Genomic DNA, 17,375 nt, shown 5'->3' on the forward strand with positions numbered 1-17,375 from the left:
GAATCTCCCTCAAAAACTGATTTGTAACTGAACCTTTTGCTTTTTGCAGACGGTGGCAGAGTGTGTTCTCTTTTACTACCTGACGAAGAAGAATGAAAACTACAAGAACATCGTCCGCAGAAACTACAGGCGCCGTGGGCGGAGCCAGGTAACCTGTTTCCTGATACTGCGGCAGCTTGCAGCCTTCCACCACCGCAGCTCCTGCCTAGGGCATGCATTGCAGCTACACGGGGCAGGCTAGACTTTCCCGCACCCCCCAAACGGAAACACTGACACGGGCATGGATCTGAGGGTGCTGTGCATGCCAGAACATCATCCTAAGGACTGGCACAGACATTATTCAAGTCAAGTCAAGTGGAACTTTAAGGTCGTGCCAGCCATACACAAGTATACAGCAGTGCCTGTCGCTCTTTATGTAAGCACCTCTGTGATTGGTTGTCGAGGAGGGGGCTGCCCTGGCACGGTTCGACTCCGGTGTTGCCTTACCCCCGGCGCGGTCCTGCCCTGCCATGCCACTGACAGTGTCTCCATCCTCATGGATTTTTATTTTACTGGTTTAGTGATTGGGGGTGTACAGGGGCACACTCTCAATATGACCCTGCTAAGAAGGCAGTCTTCATTGTTATACAAACAAAACTCTGGAAGCTATTAGCAAGGAACTTTATTGATTTGCTGTTTTATTACCCCCCCTCCCTTCCCCCCCCCCCCCCTATCAAATGGTGGGATGGGGTACTAAGCTTGTTTCTATATACGAGATTGATTCTGTCTGTGCATTTGTCCTTTTTTGAGTTATGTTTCCATTTCGCTTCAAGCTTTTTTCAGCAAAAAGCAGAAATGAGATTAGCGTGACAGGCAGGGTGCGAGGCTCGGGTTATGACTTCGCTGGGATGGCTGCGAGGCTCGGGTTATGACTTCGCTGGGATGGCTGCGAGGCTCGGAGTGCAACCTCACTGGGACGGCTGCGAGGCTCGGGCTGCGACCTCACTGGGACGGCTGCGAGGCTCGGGCTGCGACCTCACTGGGACGGCTGCAAGGCTCGGAGTGCGACCTCACTGGGACGGCTGCGAGGCTCGGGCTGCGACCTCACTGGGACGGCTGCGAGGCTCGGAGTGCGACCTCACTGGGACGGCTGCGAGGCTCGGAGTGCGACCTCACTGGGACGGCTGCGAGGCTCGGGCTGCGACCTCACTGGGACGGCTGCGAGGCTCGGAGTGCGACCTCACTGGGACAGCTGCGAGGCTCGGGTTATGACTTCACTGGGACGGCTGCGAGGCTCGGGCTGCGACCTCACTGGGACGGCTGCGAGGCTCGGGCTGCGACCTCACTGGGACGGCTGCGAGGCTCGGGCTGCGACCTCACTGGGACGGCTGCGAGGCTCGGGCTGCGACCTCACTGGGACGGCTGCGAGGCTCGGGCTGCGACCTCACTGGGACGGCTGCGAGGCTTGGAGTGCGACCTCACTGGGACGGCTGCGAGGCTCGGGTTATGACTTCACTGGGACGGCTGCGAGGCTCGGGCTGCGACCTCACTGGGACGGCTGCGAGGCTCGGGCTGCGACCTCACTGGGATGGCTGCGAGGCTCGGGCTGCGACCTCACTGGGACGGCTGCGAGGCTCGGGCTGCGACCTCACTGGGACGGCTGCGAGGCTCGGGCTGCGACCTCACTGGGACAGCTGCTCCTTTGGGCCACTGCTTTATCCCAGCCATCTCCATCTGTTCTTCTTTTTCCTGTCTTGTATCTGTCTGTCTGTCAATCACAATTCCTTTTTGCACAGTATTTCACCACGAAGTCAATGGGCGTGCTTCATTGATTGATTATGTTGCGTTTGTGGGGAAAGTGTAGCCACAGGTAATGAGCTAGAAGGGAACAGGAAGTCACTGGTGAGGGTTTGGAAGGCAGTTCTGATCCAGCAGCAACCCACCAGGTCTGGTCTGAAAAAGAAGCTTAGATACTGACAACACTTTAATTCCTTTGTGCTCCTCATTCTCTTCCTTCCTGTCTTGTTTGTACGTGATTAATTGTAAATTGCAACATTATAGCCAGGACACCACAATCATGTTCAAGCCTCAGAGTGCAGCAGCATTTAGGAATATAGGAAGTTTACAAAAAGAAGACCGAGGAGAGAGCAGGAGGGAGGGAGTGGGGCATTGTGCAGGCCTGTCCAACAAGTGCCTGCTCCAGGATGCGGAAATCAGGATGGGCTTTTGCTTTGGGTGACACACAGGAGGCACAAGTGGCAGCCTAGCAGTGAGGCTGTTTCAGGCCCCCAGAGTCCGTAATCGTAGTGGGAGGCTGAAGTCGTTGTTGCCCCCCTCCCCCCCACCCAAGCCGATGAGTATATTGTGTTTGTCTCATAATGTAGGCTGCAGCAGGCAGGAGCACCCCCCCATACCCGGGGTTCCTGATAGCTCGTCTAAGCACACCCATACCCCCCTCTCCCCCCATATTCTGTCAGCAGCAGCAGCAGCAGCAGCAACAGCAGCAGCAACAGCAGCAGGTCAACCGGAGCCAGGAGGAGAAGGAGGAAAAAGACAAAGAAAAGGAAGGAGAGCGGGAGGAGGAGAAGACAGAGGGAGAGGACAAGGAGGATGGCCTGAAGTAAGTTCCACCGCAAACACCTGGCCAGCGATTTTGGGATGTCCGGTCCAGGCCTTTGCATTCAGGCGGCAGGAGAGTCCCTGCCTCAGGTTGCAGCGCTTCACTGAAGTCAGCTGGGACATGAGAGAAGCAGCCAGCCGCTCTGCCTCTGATGGAGTGAGAGCCACTATAATGAATATGCTGTGTTCATGTACCGCATCCCTGGTGCTACTGGGGAAAAGGCCTCCCTCAAGGGCCCAGTGGTCATGTCACTTAGCCAACCACGGGATTTGAAGTCACAGCCTTGCGAACTTGGGTATGGATTCAACCCTGACCCACTGAACCCTGTTCAGATCTCTGTCAGTGATTTATCAGGCTGCCCGAGTGTTTAGAGCTGCCATGATTTGTCTGCTCACCTTTTTAATATCAGTCAGTGTCCAACTGCAAAATTTGGGCATATCTGTGGAGTCCCATGGTCTGAAATGAAGGCTTTGTTCTCATTGGTTCCTGAGAAGAAGCCAGTCGGCCAACATAGATGGCATCAAGTGATGAATGCCGGGCCCATGAAGCAGAGAGGTTTTTGGTGCCAGGGAAGGCATTAATGGAGTCTCTGTTGTCGTCGAGCCAGCATGGCAATGCCCATCAATTCCACCTTTATCTTTGCTCAGCTCTCTATTTTACACAAGTTCCATTTTAGTTGTTAGTATTTTTTGTTTTTCTTTCTATGGGTGGCCAGTGAGATATTTTATGACTATAAGACACATACATAATGCAATATTTAATACTTGTCATGCTAGTCTTTTTGAAGCTTATCTAAATGAAAAATGCAAGATATTTCATTTTAAATCCTTACATATTTCATTACGTAAAATATTGAACATTGAATCACCTTTACTAGTGAATAATCTTTGCCATCCTTCAGCTGATGCTCTGGAATTGTCGATGTTCTGACCCTTTGTACATTTTGTTAAAAATGATTGAAGCACGCTATTGTCACATCTCCTGACCTGAAAGGCCCTTGCAGCTGCATGAATTTTAGTTAGCCGTCACCATCTGTTCATTTAGCGACCCATTTTGGGCAGTGACATGGATCCCTGTGTGTGAGTACCTGTTGTCTTTCACCTCCCCAAGAAGGTTTGATTTTCGTAGGATTTACTTTCATTGTGTTGGTGTAATACTTCTGTATTAGACTCCCTTTTGGTCAACAGGATGATCTATCTTTCAGGAAGATACTTATTCACTTATTAATTTCTGGAACCTTTATAATATACAGTATTTGACCTGATTGTAGTTCCTTGGAGGGAATTCCAGAACCCTTTCATGCTACCTACTCCAGACTCGAACAAGAACTGCCAAGGAGGCCTTTACAGTAATAGCTTGCTGATTGGTTGACCACAAGCATTTGCACTAATATGGAAGTTAGGCTGAAGTACGGAAAAAAGGTGGAGCAAAATGGAGCAAATTTAAATGTTTGTACTGCTGTTACATTTAATGCATCAGTGAGTCTTTTTGCTTGTGTCTTTATATTTCTGCACGAGAAAATTTGATCGCTAACCGCTATACTTTTGTCGAATGGTGCTGGTACTGGTGGTGAAACTTGCCAAAGCCCACCAGCAGAGTAATGTTACATCATTCTTTATTCTGTTGAGAAAAACAGATCAATCTGCTGGCCAGATTTTTTAAGAATCATAAAAGTTGTATAAATAAAATATAAATGAAAGGCTGTGACCCGTTTTCCTCATGATCGATCGCCCCAGTAACTAGCAAATAATTAACTAGATGATGTTTATCCTCCATTGTTTGTGGATGTAGATTCATATGAAATTTTGTGTGAAGTTTGTCCTATGAGGTTTTGTCTCCTGTACTAATTTAGCATAAAGGTCCCCATTTCTGTTGTGAGGCCAGAAAGGGACACACACAAGTGTCCAGGAGCCGCAAAAGTCTCCAGTTGAGCCGGCTTAGGAAGTCAGAACCATGATAAGGCTGAACTTTGGTGTGAAAGTGCCTGATGTCTTAGTCATTAGCCAGTGCCAGGCTAATCAGTAGACAATTTACATAACAATTTTAAACACTCAAGAAGTTTGTACCAGAATGGAGGTATGAGCTATGATGTTTGGAGCTGTGAAGCGGCTTTCTGACACAGTTGTGTGCTGCCTGAGAAGACTTACAGCACAAATCCTTTCAGGCAGCTGTTAGACTCGCTAGGCGAGATTCACGTAATAATGGTGTGATTCTGTACAATGATGTTGGGTCCAGTGCAGCATGACAACTGAATAACATCCACTTATAAACATGCAGCTGCATCAGGAACAAGGTGCCACAACGGAGCCTCCTCCAGGACTTGATCTAACAAACTTGTAGGTTCTGTCCCTGACTGTCATGCTAACTGACACCTTGCTATTAATATGCAAAAGCTCCTCAATCTTCACTATGTGTACCTGTACGGGTGCTACACTAGCTTAGAGAGAGTGACTGCAGCTCGGACACCATGTGACAGCCTTCCTCCCACCCCAGGGATGACACCTCCGGAGAAGATGGTGAAGAGAAGGAGCCAGCAGTGGCCTTCAAAGGCAGGCGCACGGCCAACAGCCAGGGCCGCCGTAAGGGCCGAATCACACGCTCCATGGCCAATGAGGCAGAGGAGAGCGGCACCCCCCATCATAGCAGCGAACTGGGTGAGCGTCCAGCATGGTCCCCATGCTCATTGGCCCCCAGCTCACGCCCCCCCAGCTTATGGCCCCCCTGCTCACTGGCCCCCTGTTCACTGGTCCTCTGCTCATTGGCTGACTGCACATGGCCCTCTTGCTTATACCCCCTTGCTCATTGGCCACCAGCTCACGGTCCCCCTGGCTCACTGGCCCCCCAGCTTATGGTCCCCTTGCACACGAGCCCCCTGCTCACTGGCCCCCTTGCAGACGAGCCCCCTGCTCACTGGCCCCTGCATACGTTCCCCCTGCACACTGGCCCCTGCGTTCGGCCCCCTTGCTCACTTGTCCCCCTGCTCACGGCCGCCAGTTCATGGGCACTCTGGTCGTTGGCCCCTGCAAATGACGCCCTTAATCACAAAGTGCAGTGCGGTATTTCTTTCGCTGAATTTAAACACGTTATTATGATCCTTCACTTTCCTGTAGTCCTGCTTATGTTTTTTTATTTCCAAGCGGCATTGCTCAGTGTTTCGCGTCTGCCCTGTTTCTTCAAAGCGACCTGCTATTACGGCAAATACTTTTTTATTTCGAGTCGTGCATCTACATCCCGCTGGATCTGTTCATCTGACCATCTGGCGGTTAAAGCCTGTGTTTGTCCATCCATCCATTTTACTTTTTTTATATTTTTGTTTCTACTGCTTTTTATTTTGTTTCTCCCTGTTCGCTGTGTGTTTCAAAAGATGCCGGTTATATTTTGTGTTTCAGCGGCAGGCTATTTGCATAACCAATCGACAGCAAATACGTTTGCCAGTCCCACCCCAAAGTATTGAAGTACCAAATAAGTACCCCAGCTGGTTTGGCAATTTCAGTACTGGAACTTTCGGTACTGGTACTCGAGCGGAAGTCAATGGAAAACGAAAGTACTGAAAATACCGTACTTTGTGCAGTGAAAACCCCCTGAGGTACCCCAGCAGCTTCCAGCATGTCTGCCACAGGCCCCCATGTCTCACTGAAACACTTCAGACCCCAGGCTTTGAATGATTCTTTGTCAGCCATGGTCAGATAACTCAGTAGCACTTGCACTTTTTATCCACCTGGGGGCGTAAGTGCTCTTCATTTGCTACAGGTACTTCACTAAAGCCTAAACACACTGCATATAGGATAATTAAAGAAACATAGCCTCAAACTGTAGTTCCTCTACTCACAAGACTTCTGGTTTTGGAAACTTTGCAGGAAATCCCCAGTGCCCGATTCTTAGATTAGCACGTAGTCGCCCATAAGATGAACACTGGCCCAGAGTCAGACCTCTGCTGGGTAATGATTAAGCAGCACCTCTGTGAGCTTCCGGCCTCCTTCTGCTTATACAAACATCCCAGTCTGATGTCTGTTAGCAGCAGCTGCATAGACAGGAGGTCGCATGCACCCTGCCCCGCTTCACACGCTACCACCCCCCCCGCTTCTCTTGTACCCGCCCTTATGTGGTTCTACTTCTGTTTCAGCCAATCTTGAGATGAATGAGAGCTCTCGCTGGACCGAGGAGGAAATGGAAACTGCCAAAAAAGGTGAGTTGCCCATGTGTGTCTGACGAGTGGGTGATGGGGTAAGTGTGCATCTGACGCCCCATCCCCCCCTCCCCCATTCTTCTGTGCCCGGGCTTGTGAATTCCTGGTTTGCTCTTGGCTGCTGCTGCTGCCATTACAGGGTCCTGCCGAGTGGCCCTGCTGCGGATCAGACTGCACTCCAGGTTCCTTCGGAGGTTCTTTGTTGCTTAGCTCCTTCGGTCACCGCTCTGGATCGCTGGAGGCTCTAAACGTGGCATGTGGCTGTTTTTTGGTGCTGCGTCAGCCCTGACCACACTGGGAGATGCCGGGCTTCTCCGTGCCCTGGGCGACCGGCCCCGGCTCCTTTAGCACTGAAAACTCTGCATGAGGCCTCTCAGGAAGTGAGAGGCTCTAGCGTTGCAGCTTGACCCTCCTTTGTTTTGTTCCTCTTTACTTTGGGACTTCCTCACTGTCACATGGCAAAGGTCCAGACAGGGCTCAGCACGTAAGCTGCTACCGCTGAGTGCTGTGAAGTCAATCTGGGTCTGGTGCTGCTAAGCAGTGTGGCATTGTGCAGGCCAGACACATGCTCAGCTTGGGCCAGGTCTCACCCCACCGTGGGCCTTGCTGACGATTGCCTGTTGCCCGCACGCTCGTACCTGGCCTCTAAGGGGCAGCATACCCTGGTGCGGTGCGGTGTCACCTGGCCTAAGGCTCTACATGCTGTTAAAATGGCTACTTGGTGTTTTGACCGAAGCATCTGAAGGATAATAGATGCTGAAAACACAGGCTCCTGCAGCTGGAAGGCAGCGCTCACTTGCAGGTCCTTCTGGGCAGAGCAAGTACGCAGGCAGCAGTTTGGGGATTTTAATTAAAATTCTGTAAATCCATGGCCCTGGATATGTGTGTGTGTGTGTCAGTGGGTCTTGAATATATTATATTTTTATGGCAAAGGTCTTGTATTTTGTTACTTATGGTTAAGGTTAGGGCTGGATAGGGGTTATAGTTGTCATAGTTGGTATTAGGGATTTTCCAATAGAAATGAAAGGGCAGTCCCCACAAAAATATGAATACAAACTTGTATGTCTGTGGGAGTTTCTCTGTGTGTGTTTTTTGGAGTGTGAAGAATCTGGGTTAAAGTTAGAGGGGAAAGGATGTGGGCTTTAGGGACAGTACAAACCTGCATGCTGGCTGCCGTTTCTCCTTTGTCCCACCCACCGTATGTAGCCCATGCATCAGGAGCCTGCGTGTTGGCTCAGCTCCGCCCCTTTGTCTCACCCACCGTATGTAGCCCATGCATCAGGAGCCTGCGTGTTGGCTCAGCTCCGCCCCTTTGTCTCACCCACTGTGTGTAGCCCATGCATCAGGACCGTGCGTGTTGGCTCTGCGCCTTTGTCCCACCCACCATGTGTAGCCCATGCATCAGGACCCTGCGTGTTGGCTCTGCGCCTTTGTCCCACCCACCATGTGTAGCCCATGCATCAGGACCCTGCATTTTGGCTCAGCTCCGCCCCTTTGTCCCACTCACCGTGTGTAGCCCATGCATCAGGAGCCTACATGTTGGTTCCGCCCCTTTGTCCCACCCACCGTGTGTAGCCCATGCATTAGGAGCCTGCGTTTTGGCTTTGTCCCGCTCGCCATGTGTGGTTCGTGCGTCATTGGCCTGCATGTTGGTTCCGCCCCTTTGTCCCACCCACCATGTGTAGCCCATGCATCAGGAGCCTGGGTGTTGGTTCTGCCCCTTTGTCCCACCCACCGTGTGTAGCCCATGCATCAGGAGCCTGGGTGTTGGTTCCGCCCCTTTGTCCCACCCACTGTGTGTAGCCCATGCATCAGGAGCCTGTGTGTTGGTTCTGCCCCTTTGTCCTGCTCGTCATGTGTACTTCGTGCGTCATTGGCCTGCGTTTTGGTTCCGCCCCTTTGTCCCACCCACCGTGTGTAGCCCATGCATCAGGAGCCTGTGTGTTGGTTCCGCCCCTTTGTCCCACCCACCGTGTATAGCCCATGCATCAGGAGCCTGTGTGTTGGTTCCGCCCCTTTGTCCCACCCACCGTGTGTAGCCCATGTATCAGGAGCCTGTGTGTTGGTTCCGCCCCTTTGTCCTACCCACCGTGTGTAGCCCATGCATCAGGAGCCTGTGTGTTGGTTCCGCCCCTTTGTCCCACCCACCGTGTGTAGCCCATGCATCAGGAGCCTGTGTGTTGGTTCCGCCCCTTTGTCCCACCCACCGTGTGTAGCCCATGTATCAGGAGCCTGTGTGTTGGTTCCGCCCCTTTGTCCTACCCACCGTGTGTAGCCCATGCATCAGGAGCCTGTGTGTTGGTTCCGCCCCTTTGTCCCACCCACCGTGTGTAGCCCATGCATCAGGAGCCTGTGTGTTGGTTCCGCCCCTTTGTCCCACCCACTGTGTGTAGCCCATGCATCAGGAGCCTGTGTGTTGGTTCTGCCCCTTTGTCCCACCCACTGTGTGTAGCCCATGCATCAGGAGCCTGTGTGTTGGTTCTGCCCCTTTGTCCCGCTCGCCATGGTTACTTCGTGCGTCATTGGCCTGCGTGTTGGCTCCGCCAATTTCTCCCAACAGCAGTGGGTCTCGGTGCCCCAGCTTGGCCCGTCTGAGATGGGCAGACAGCTCCCTCCTGTCCTGCCTGCCGTCCATTTTTTTGTACGTATTTCAAATGACTCGCTGCACCCCCTGATTTGCTAGTTGATGAGGGTGAGCGGAGAGCAGGCTGGAGGGCCACTCGCTGGGCGCCAGCTAATCGGTGACGCAGGACCTGGGCGACAGCTTGGCAGCCGGGGCTGCTGGCACTGGCCCACATTGGCGCGGCCCTCAGTAGGTTTGGCAGGCCTTGCACCTATCCCTATGACTCTCTCTCCCTCCCTCTTTGCCTCCTTCTCTTTCTCTCTCTTGCTCCCTCCCTCTTTCTGTCATCGCCCTGCGCAGCTTCGTCCAGGGGTCACATTCAGACAGAATAAGAAGCAGGTCAGTAAGACGGAGAGGAACAGCCTCCAGTGCCCTAAGTTTCAGGCTCTTTTGCTTTCTCCCTCTCTCCTTGGCTGGCTCTTCCTTCCTGTGTGTGCGCGTGTGTGTGTGTGTGTGTGTGTGTGTGTGTGCGCGTGTGTGTGCGCGTGCGTGCTTAACTGCGACTGTTTCGGTAGAGAGGGAGAGAGGGTTAGACTCAGGGAAGTAAGAGGAGAGCAAAGAGACTGCTTGTTCTGCTGCCTTTCATATCCTTGTCACTTTCTGTGAGGGCCATTCTTCCATGGCTTTTTTGTGGTGGGGGGGGGGGGACAGAGACAGGGGGGAGTGGAGACCCCTCTGCTACTTCCTTGGAGTTTCCTTGGAGGTGGGAGGTGCAGAGGAAGTGACTCTGCAGGGAGGCGAGTGGATTACAGAGTGCTGGACTCTCCCTCTGCTTGTCCATCACCAGGAGGGACCGCCCGCCTGCTCGCCCATGGAGGTGATTTTGGTGGCGTGGAAGTGGGGGGTCGTTCTTGCCTTTTTCTTAATCAGTGTGAAAACAGTGGAAGACTCAGTGGAAACAGTGGAAATATATATATATATATATATATATATATATATATATATATATTTTTTTTTTTTTTTTTCTGTTTTATTTTTTTGTCAGCTATGGTGAGGAGGTGTGGACTGCGTGTCTCCTGTGGTTTCCTGGCCTTTGTGAAACGTAAATAGCTGTTAGTGTTCGCTGACAGTCTGCTTGTGTTTGTTTGAAACATTGTGGCTTCACTGTGAATTGGGAATTTCTTGGGTAAATTCTGCATTTCCTGCACAGCATAGCTAGAGTTCATAGCTGCCGTGTCTGCCTGTCCATATGCTAGTAGTGCAGGGGTGTACCAGGATGCACCCTTGGGTTTCGTTCTTGATTTTGTTTGTAGTGCTGTGACAGGTCCTGCTCTGGCCAAAATGGCTTGTTCTGAATGGTAATGGGCTTTCCATGAGCCATGAGAGCTTTTCTGAGCTTGTCTGCCTTGTTCCTTTTTGAGAGAGATCATTCCCTTTTTTCTCCTAATGTGCTGAATGCTAAAATGAGCAGTTCTTGGTGCCGCTGTCACCTCCCTGCCTGGGGGCAGAAGCGACTGCCGCTCTCTGCTGTCCGTGGCCCATAAAATCTGCTCTGCAGCACTAGAGCCCAAGAGGACATGCAAGTGGAAACTGCCACCCCTTTGCTCTGGCGCTTCTGGGTTGTTCACAGCAACTGGAAGCAGTTGAACCCCATCAGAGGGAAAGTAAGTGTTGCGTCAGTAGAATGGCCCATCTGTGATGGATTTAGCCAATGGGGTGGCCCGTCTGTGACAATCTCGACCCATCTGTGGTAGCCCCAGTCAATCAAGAGAAGAGCAGAGCAGGAGTTACCTGTGCTGTTTCCTGCTCCAAGACAGAGACTGCTGCGGTACATTTTAGCCAGATCAGCTTAATTAAAGGTTCTCAATGAGATTTTGCTTCAGATAATGTGATTATGAGATCAGTGGGGTTTCAGCTATTGCAGCAGGCTTCTCAGGGCGGGGGGCAGGGGAATGAGGGATGGCAGAGTGTGCATCATGTCACTGTGTGTTTTTTTTTGGTCAGCTTCCCATGTCTATGGGGCTCTCATTTGCTTTCTCATCACCTGTGGGAGTGTTGCAGGTTTTAACCTAGCATGAGAGGAAGGAAAAGGTGCTTTCAGGGAGGTTCTTCTGCTTGTAAGGAGGTCTGTCTTGCTGACAGGGAGGTCTGTCCGTTCATATGGAGGTCTGCCTGCTTGCAGGGAGGGCTCTCTGCTTGTAAGGAGGTCTAACTGTTTGCAGGGAGGTTCACCTGCTCGAATGGAGATATGCCTGCTCGCAAGGAGTTCTGCTGCTCCTACAGAGGTCTGCCTTATTGCAGGGAGATATTTCTGCTCGTACAGTGGTCTTCCAGCTTGCAAGAAGGTCCATCTGCTCACAAGAAGATCTGCATGCTTGTAGTCAGGTCTGCCTGAGTACTGGAAAGTCTCCTTGCTTGCAGGGAGGCCCCCCTGAGCATTGGAAGGTCCGCATGCTCATAGAATGATCCACATGCTTGCAAGAAAGTCTGCCTGATTGTCCACAGCCACAGATCTGTTGTCTCTCCCTCCCAGCACTTCTACTTTATGGGCGGAACTGGTCATCCATCGCCAAGATGGTGGGGTCAAAAACCGTGTCCCAGTGCAAGAATTTCTACTTCAACTACAAGAAGCGGCAGAAGTTGGACGAAATACTGCAACAGCACAAAATGAAATCGGTAAAAGTCCTGCCTTCAGCTGTCAGTCAAGCGTGGGTCTGCCGTTCTCATCGGGCTCAGCTGGCCGTTGTAAATGTTGGATTGCATGCAATGCTTTGATGCATTATTCCTGAAGCACCATGCTCACTCTGATTACCTTCTCGCCTAGTTTTCAGTCAGTTAAGGGCAGTTATCGAGTCCATGTGTATTCTGGCTTTTTGCAGTAAGTACAAAAGTGAAAAAAATAGCACTGATATACTAAACAACCAACTGGAGTATAGAAAGCATGGAGCAGCATCCTGTGCGTGACAGGAGCTTTCCGAAAGAGTGCTGCTCCATTGCTCATCATCTGCATCCCGACCACATGGTGCCACATGAGCAGACATGTCATCGAGTCATTCTGTTGGCAGGGGGAGCAGAACAGAATGCCCTCTGCCGAAAGCTGCCCCCCCTTGACTCTCACCCTTGCAACAGGAACGTGAGCGAAAGGCCCGGCGCAGTCGCAAGACGGTCCCTAGTGAGGGGGTCAGCGCCCCCTCAGCTGCTGACGAGGAGGAGATGGAAGTGTCAGGGGACAGCTGCAATGAGGACGAGCCCGTCGAGGACGGAGAAGGTAGGAGGCATTTTGGGGGGCTGCTCAGAGGATGCTGGCCGAATAGTGGGTGGAGTGGGTCCCACAGTGCAGATCTAAACAGTTGTCATGCTAAAGGTTTTGCTGTTCTCCTTCCTTGGGCTTTTGCTAAATCAGCATTTAATTGCTCTTCACTTAAGGTGGTACCTGAAAGTGGTCATGCTCACACATTTCATTCAATATCATAAACTTATTTCATGGCAAATAAATTATTTCTTATATATTTGTTTTGACATTAAACTCATCTTTATTTTTATGTACTTTGTAAATATGTTAGAATTATGTGAAGTTTGTAATTTGACATCAAAGTATAGAAATTGCAAAATGTAGTTTGGATCACTTGCAGAAACATTATAAAAGTACATAGTAAGCAATGGTGGCAGTTTGTTTTGATCCCAGATATCTGATCACCAAAGTCTTGGCTACATGAAGATGACTAAATGGTGTCATTGCAACATTTAGTTGGATAAATAAATAAGAAAAACTTAACTCGTGTCACTATTTCTGGCCTCCTTCCATTGAATATGTAGCAACTTTCATTTGTATGCATGACCCACACCTGGCCACACCTGCCCCCCCCCCCCCTTATGGCACTAACGGGGATGCATCTGGATCGCATTTCACCATTGTGTTGTTAATCAAATTACCATGCGAATGCGATTTGAATACGTGGAAATGCGACTGTTTATAATGCAACTAGCGATCTTCAGGTGTGGGTGGCACTGTACACCCCCGATGCAGGTAAAACAAAGAAAGGTAACATGGTTTACTTTTTGCCGGTTTAACCAAATTTAAAAACTTTAAAATATAACTTCCGAAAATGGATGTTTTGAAAAGAAGATTACGGATTTAGTCAGCGTTTTTTTCATGTTTCTACAATAAGATTTCAGCGAGTTATGAACTGAAATACACGAGAAAGATATGCGGCATCGCCGATGATGCCGTCGACCCCAGAGGGAGAAGACTCAAGAGAAGAAATATCTCCCTGCAAGCAGGCAGACCTCTGTAGGGGCGTGGCTGTCATTATGGAACAGACTGCATGAGTCTCACGTCATAGACGTGTCCGCCATTGCAGATGTCAAGAACAGTGCCTGGACAAAACCAGCAACCAATCAGGTAGACAGCTTGCAGGCTGGTACGGAGCTCACTGATTTCTTAATAAGCTTATTCTATGATGACAGCGTGGCTGTCATTGTGGGACAGACCGCGTGAGTCTCACGTCAGCGGTAGGGCTGTCATTGTGGGACAGACGTGTGAGTCTCACGTCAGCGGTAGGGCTGTCATTGTGGGACAGACTGCGTGAGTCTCACGTCAGCGGTAGGGCTGTCATTGTGGGACAGACTGCGTGAGTCTCACGTCAGCGGTAGGGCTGTCATTGTGGGACAGACTGCGTGAGTCTCACGTCAGCGGTAGGGCTGTCATTGTGGGACAGACTGCGTGAGTCTCACGTCAGCGGTAGGGCTGTCATTGTGGGACAGACTGCGTGAGTCTCACGTCAGCGGTAGGGCTGTCATTGTGGGACAGACTGCGTGAGTCTCACGTCAGCGGTTGGGCTGTCATTGTGGGACAGACTGCGTGAGTCTCACGTCAGCGGTAGGGCTGTCATTGTGGGACAGACTGCGTGAGTCTCACGTCAGCGGTAGGGCTGTCATTGTGGGACAGTCGCGTGAGTCTCACGTCAGCGGTAGGGCTGTCATTGTGGGACAGACGCGTGAGTCTCACGTCAGCGGTAGGGCTGTCATTGTGGGACAGACGCGTGAGTCTCACGTCAGCGGTAGGGCTGTCATTGTGGGACAGACTGCGTGAGTCTCACGTCAGCGGTAGGGCTGTCATTGTGGGACAGACTGCGTGAGTCTCACGTCAGCGGTAGGGCTGTCATTGTGGGACAGACTGCGTGAGTCTCATGTCAGCGGTAGGGCTGTCATTGTGGGACAGACTGCGTGAGTCTCACGTCAGCGGTAGGGCTGTCATTGTGGGACAGACTGCGTGAGTCTCACGTCAGCGATAGGGCTGTCATTGTGGGACAGACTGCGTGAGTCTCATGTCAGCGGTTGGGCTGTCATTGTGGGACAGACTGCGTGAGTCTCACGTCAGCGGTAGGGCTGTCATTGTGGGACAGACTGCGTGAGTCTCACGTCAGCGGTAGGGCTGTCATTGTGGGACAGACTGCGTGAGTCTCACGTCAGCGGTGGGGCTGTCATTGTGGGACAGACTGCGTGAGTCTCACGTCAGCGGTAGGGCTGTCATTGTGGGACAGACTGCGTGAGCCTTATGTCAGTGACGTGGCCGTCATTGCAGGACAGAATGAGTGAGCCTTATGTCAGTGACGTGGCCGTCATTGCAGGACAGAATACGTGAGCCTTATGTCAGTGACGTGGACGTCATTGCAGGACAGACTGCGTGAGTCTCATGTCAATCACATGGCCGTCAATAGTGGACAGACTATGTGAGTTTTATGTCAGTGTCGTGGCCGTCATTGCAGGACAGAATACGTGAGCCTTATGTCAGTGACGTGGCCGTCATTGCAGGACAGAATACGTGAGTCTCATGTCAATCACATGGCCGTCAATAGGGGACAGACTATGTGAGCCTTATATCAGTGACGTATCCAGCATTTCAGGACAGACTGCGTGAGCTTTATGTCAGTGACGTGGCCGTCATTGCAGGACAGAATGAGTGAGCCTTATGTCAGTGATGTGGCCGTCATTGCAGGACAGAATACGTGAGCCTTATGTCAGTGACGTGGCCGTCATTGCAGGACAGAATGCGTGAGTCTCATGTCAATCACATGGCCGTCAATAGTGGACAGACTATGTGAGTTTTATGTCAGTGACGTGGCCGTCATTGCAGGACAGAATACGTGAGTCTCATGTCAATCACATGGCCGTCAATAGGGGACAGACTATGTGAGCCTTATATCAGTGACGTATCCAGCATTTCAGGACAGACTGCGTGAGCTTTATGTCAGTGACGTGGCCATCATTGCAGGACAGACTGTGTGAGCCTTATGTCACTGACATGGCCGTCATTAGGAGACAGACTATGTGAGCCTTGTGTCAGTGGCAGGGCTGTCATCATAGGACAGTCCCAGATTAGTGACAGAATCAGAAGGTTACGAAGGCCCTGTTCAAACCTTTTGTTAACAAGCATCCTGGGTGATCCGATCACAAGCAGACAGCGCTAAATTCATCTGTTCACACCTGGTATTAACATATGTCTGGACTGACCACTTTTAATCGCATCTCACTTTCCTGCAGCTCATTTAAATGTAAATTACTTCTGAATGCAGACATTAAAAGGAGAAGCAAAAATCAAAAGCTATCTCCACATTCCAGGCTAAACAAACAGCCATCATAGTCCAAATGAAATAAATAAATGTATATATAAATAAGTAAATTAATAAATATTTCAACAATTAATGTGTACTTTTATTAATTAATTTCATAAAGGGTCTTATATTTCTTAATGTTTATTTTCTACGTATAATCTTTATATTGTATTTTCGTAATGACCTTGTGATTTTCATTAGACATTCATTATTGTAAACTTTTCACATTGTAGACATGCATTTTTATATTGTGTCAACAAAGTACAAATGTAAGCAAATATACCCAGGGCAGGCTAATACTTTTCTGTTCAAAGGCAAAGTTCAGTCTGTAATACATTATGTTGGTTACCGTATGATAATACAGTAAAACCTTGGATTGCGAGCATAATTCATTCCGGAAACGTGCTCATAATCCAAAGCACTCGTATGTCAAAGCGAGTTTTTCTATTAGAAATAATGTAAGCTCAGATGATTCGTTCCACAACTCAAAAAAATTCATAAAAAATATAAAATAAAACATAAAGTAAAAATACATAAAACAAATTAACCTGCACTTTACCTTTGAAAAGAATCGTGGATGGTGTGAGGGAGATGAGAAAGAGGAGGGTAATTTTGTAGGACAACTTTCACTAACTAATGGAATCACTGCTATCTGTTGGCTCACTGGAATTTTTGTTTTTGTGCGACTTTAACAAGGAACCTGTCCAATGACAGCTGCTTTTACCTCCTTTATGATTTTTTGGAAATGTGGACATTGCATTATCGTTAAACAGCTTCATCGCTCGTCGGGTGGTGCTTTTCTACTAAGTTTTGACTATACGAGTGAGGCACACAGACCGAGACCAAGCTTTGGAAATGATTACCCACAATCCCGCAGCAAGAGAGGGAGAGAGAACTATCAGCTCAGTTCTGATTACGTGACGCTCGGCAGACAAAGCGTATACATAATACTCGTATTGCAAGACCTCGCTCGTTTATCAAGTTAAAATGTACCAAAAAAAATTTGCTCATCTTGCAGAACACTCGCAGTCCGAGGTTTGACTGTATTTCAGTTATTAATTATAACCAATGAAGGTTAAAATTAGTAAAAATTTCACCAAAGAGGTTCATTCTTTTGTCTGATACACTGAATTATATGTCTGACTTGGAGCAAGTAAAGTAAAAGAAGTAAAATATTCAGGGCCAGAGTGGGACCCGAATTTCTGAACGGGACAGACCAATATAAAATTTTATAACTATCATTATATGTTTCTATTAACATATTGTCAGGATCGCGGGTTGCGGACAGGCAGGCTGGCAGAAAGGATCAGGCCGGAAGGCGGAATACGGGAAAACTGGGGGTTTATTTGGGGAAGAAGGCTACGAGCAGGACAGATCGACGATACAGACATCTAACATCAATGACGGACAAAA

At 49.9% G+C, this 17,375-nt stretch overlaps 1 protein-coding gene across 8 annotated transcripts in view; it reads left to right on the forward strand.

The window, feature by feature from the left end:
• The window catches only part of ncor2 (nuclear receptor corepressor 2), a 165,141-nt gene that overhangs the window by 111,495 nt on the left and 36,271 nt on the right, over positions 1 to 17,375 (forward strand). For 7 of the 8 annotated variants that reach the window (XM_049003271.1, XM_049003228.1, XM_049003233.1 and 4 more), the window contains exons 14-19: positions 50 to 148; positions 2,457 to 2,599; positions 5,093 to 5,253; positions 6,723 to 6,785; positions 11,882 to 12,024; positions 12,478 to 12,616. In XM_049003271.1, coding sequence (XP_048859228.1) covers positions 50 to 148; positions 2,457 to 2,599; positions 5,093 to 5,253; positions 6,723 to 6,785; positions 11,882 to 12,024; positions 12,478 to 12,616 — 748 coding nt within the window. The remainder of the gene's footprint in view (positions 1 to 49; positions 149 to 2,456; positions 2,600 to 5,092; positions 5,254 to 6,722; positions 6,786 to 11,881; positions 12,025 to 12,477; positions 12,617 to 17,375) is intronic. The other variant, XM_049003238.1, reaches the window with a different exon arrangement.

This window comes from Brienomyrus brachyistius, chromosome 2, assembly GCF_023856365.1.
Source record: "Brienomyrus brachyistius isolate T26 chromosome 2, BBRACH_0.4, whole genome shotgun sequence".
In the NCBI taxonomy this organism is placed as follows: Eukaryota; Metazoa; Chordata; class Actinopteri; order Osteoglossiformes; family Mormyridae; genus Brienomyrus; species Brienomyrus brachyistius.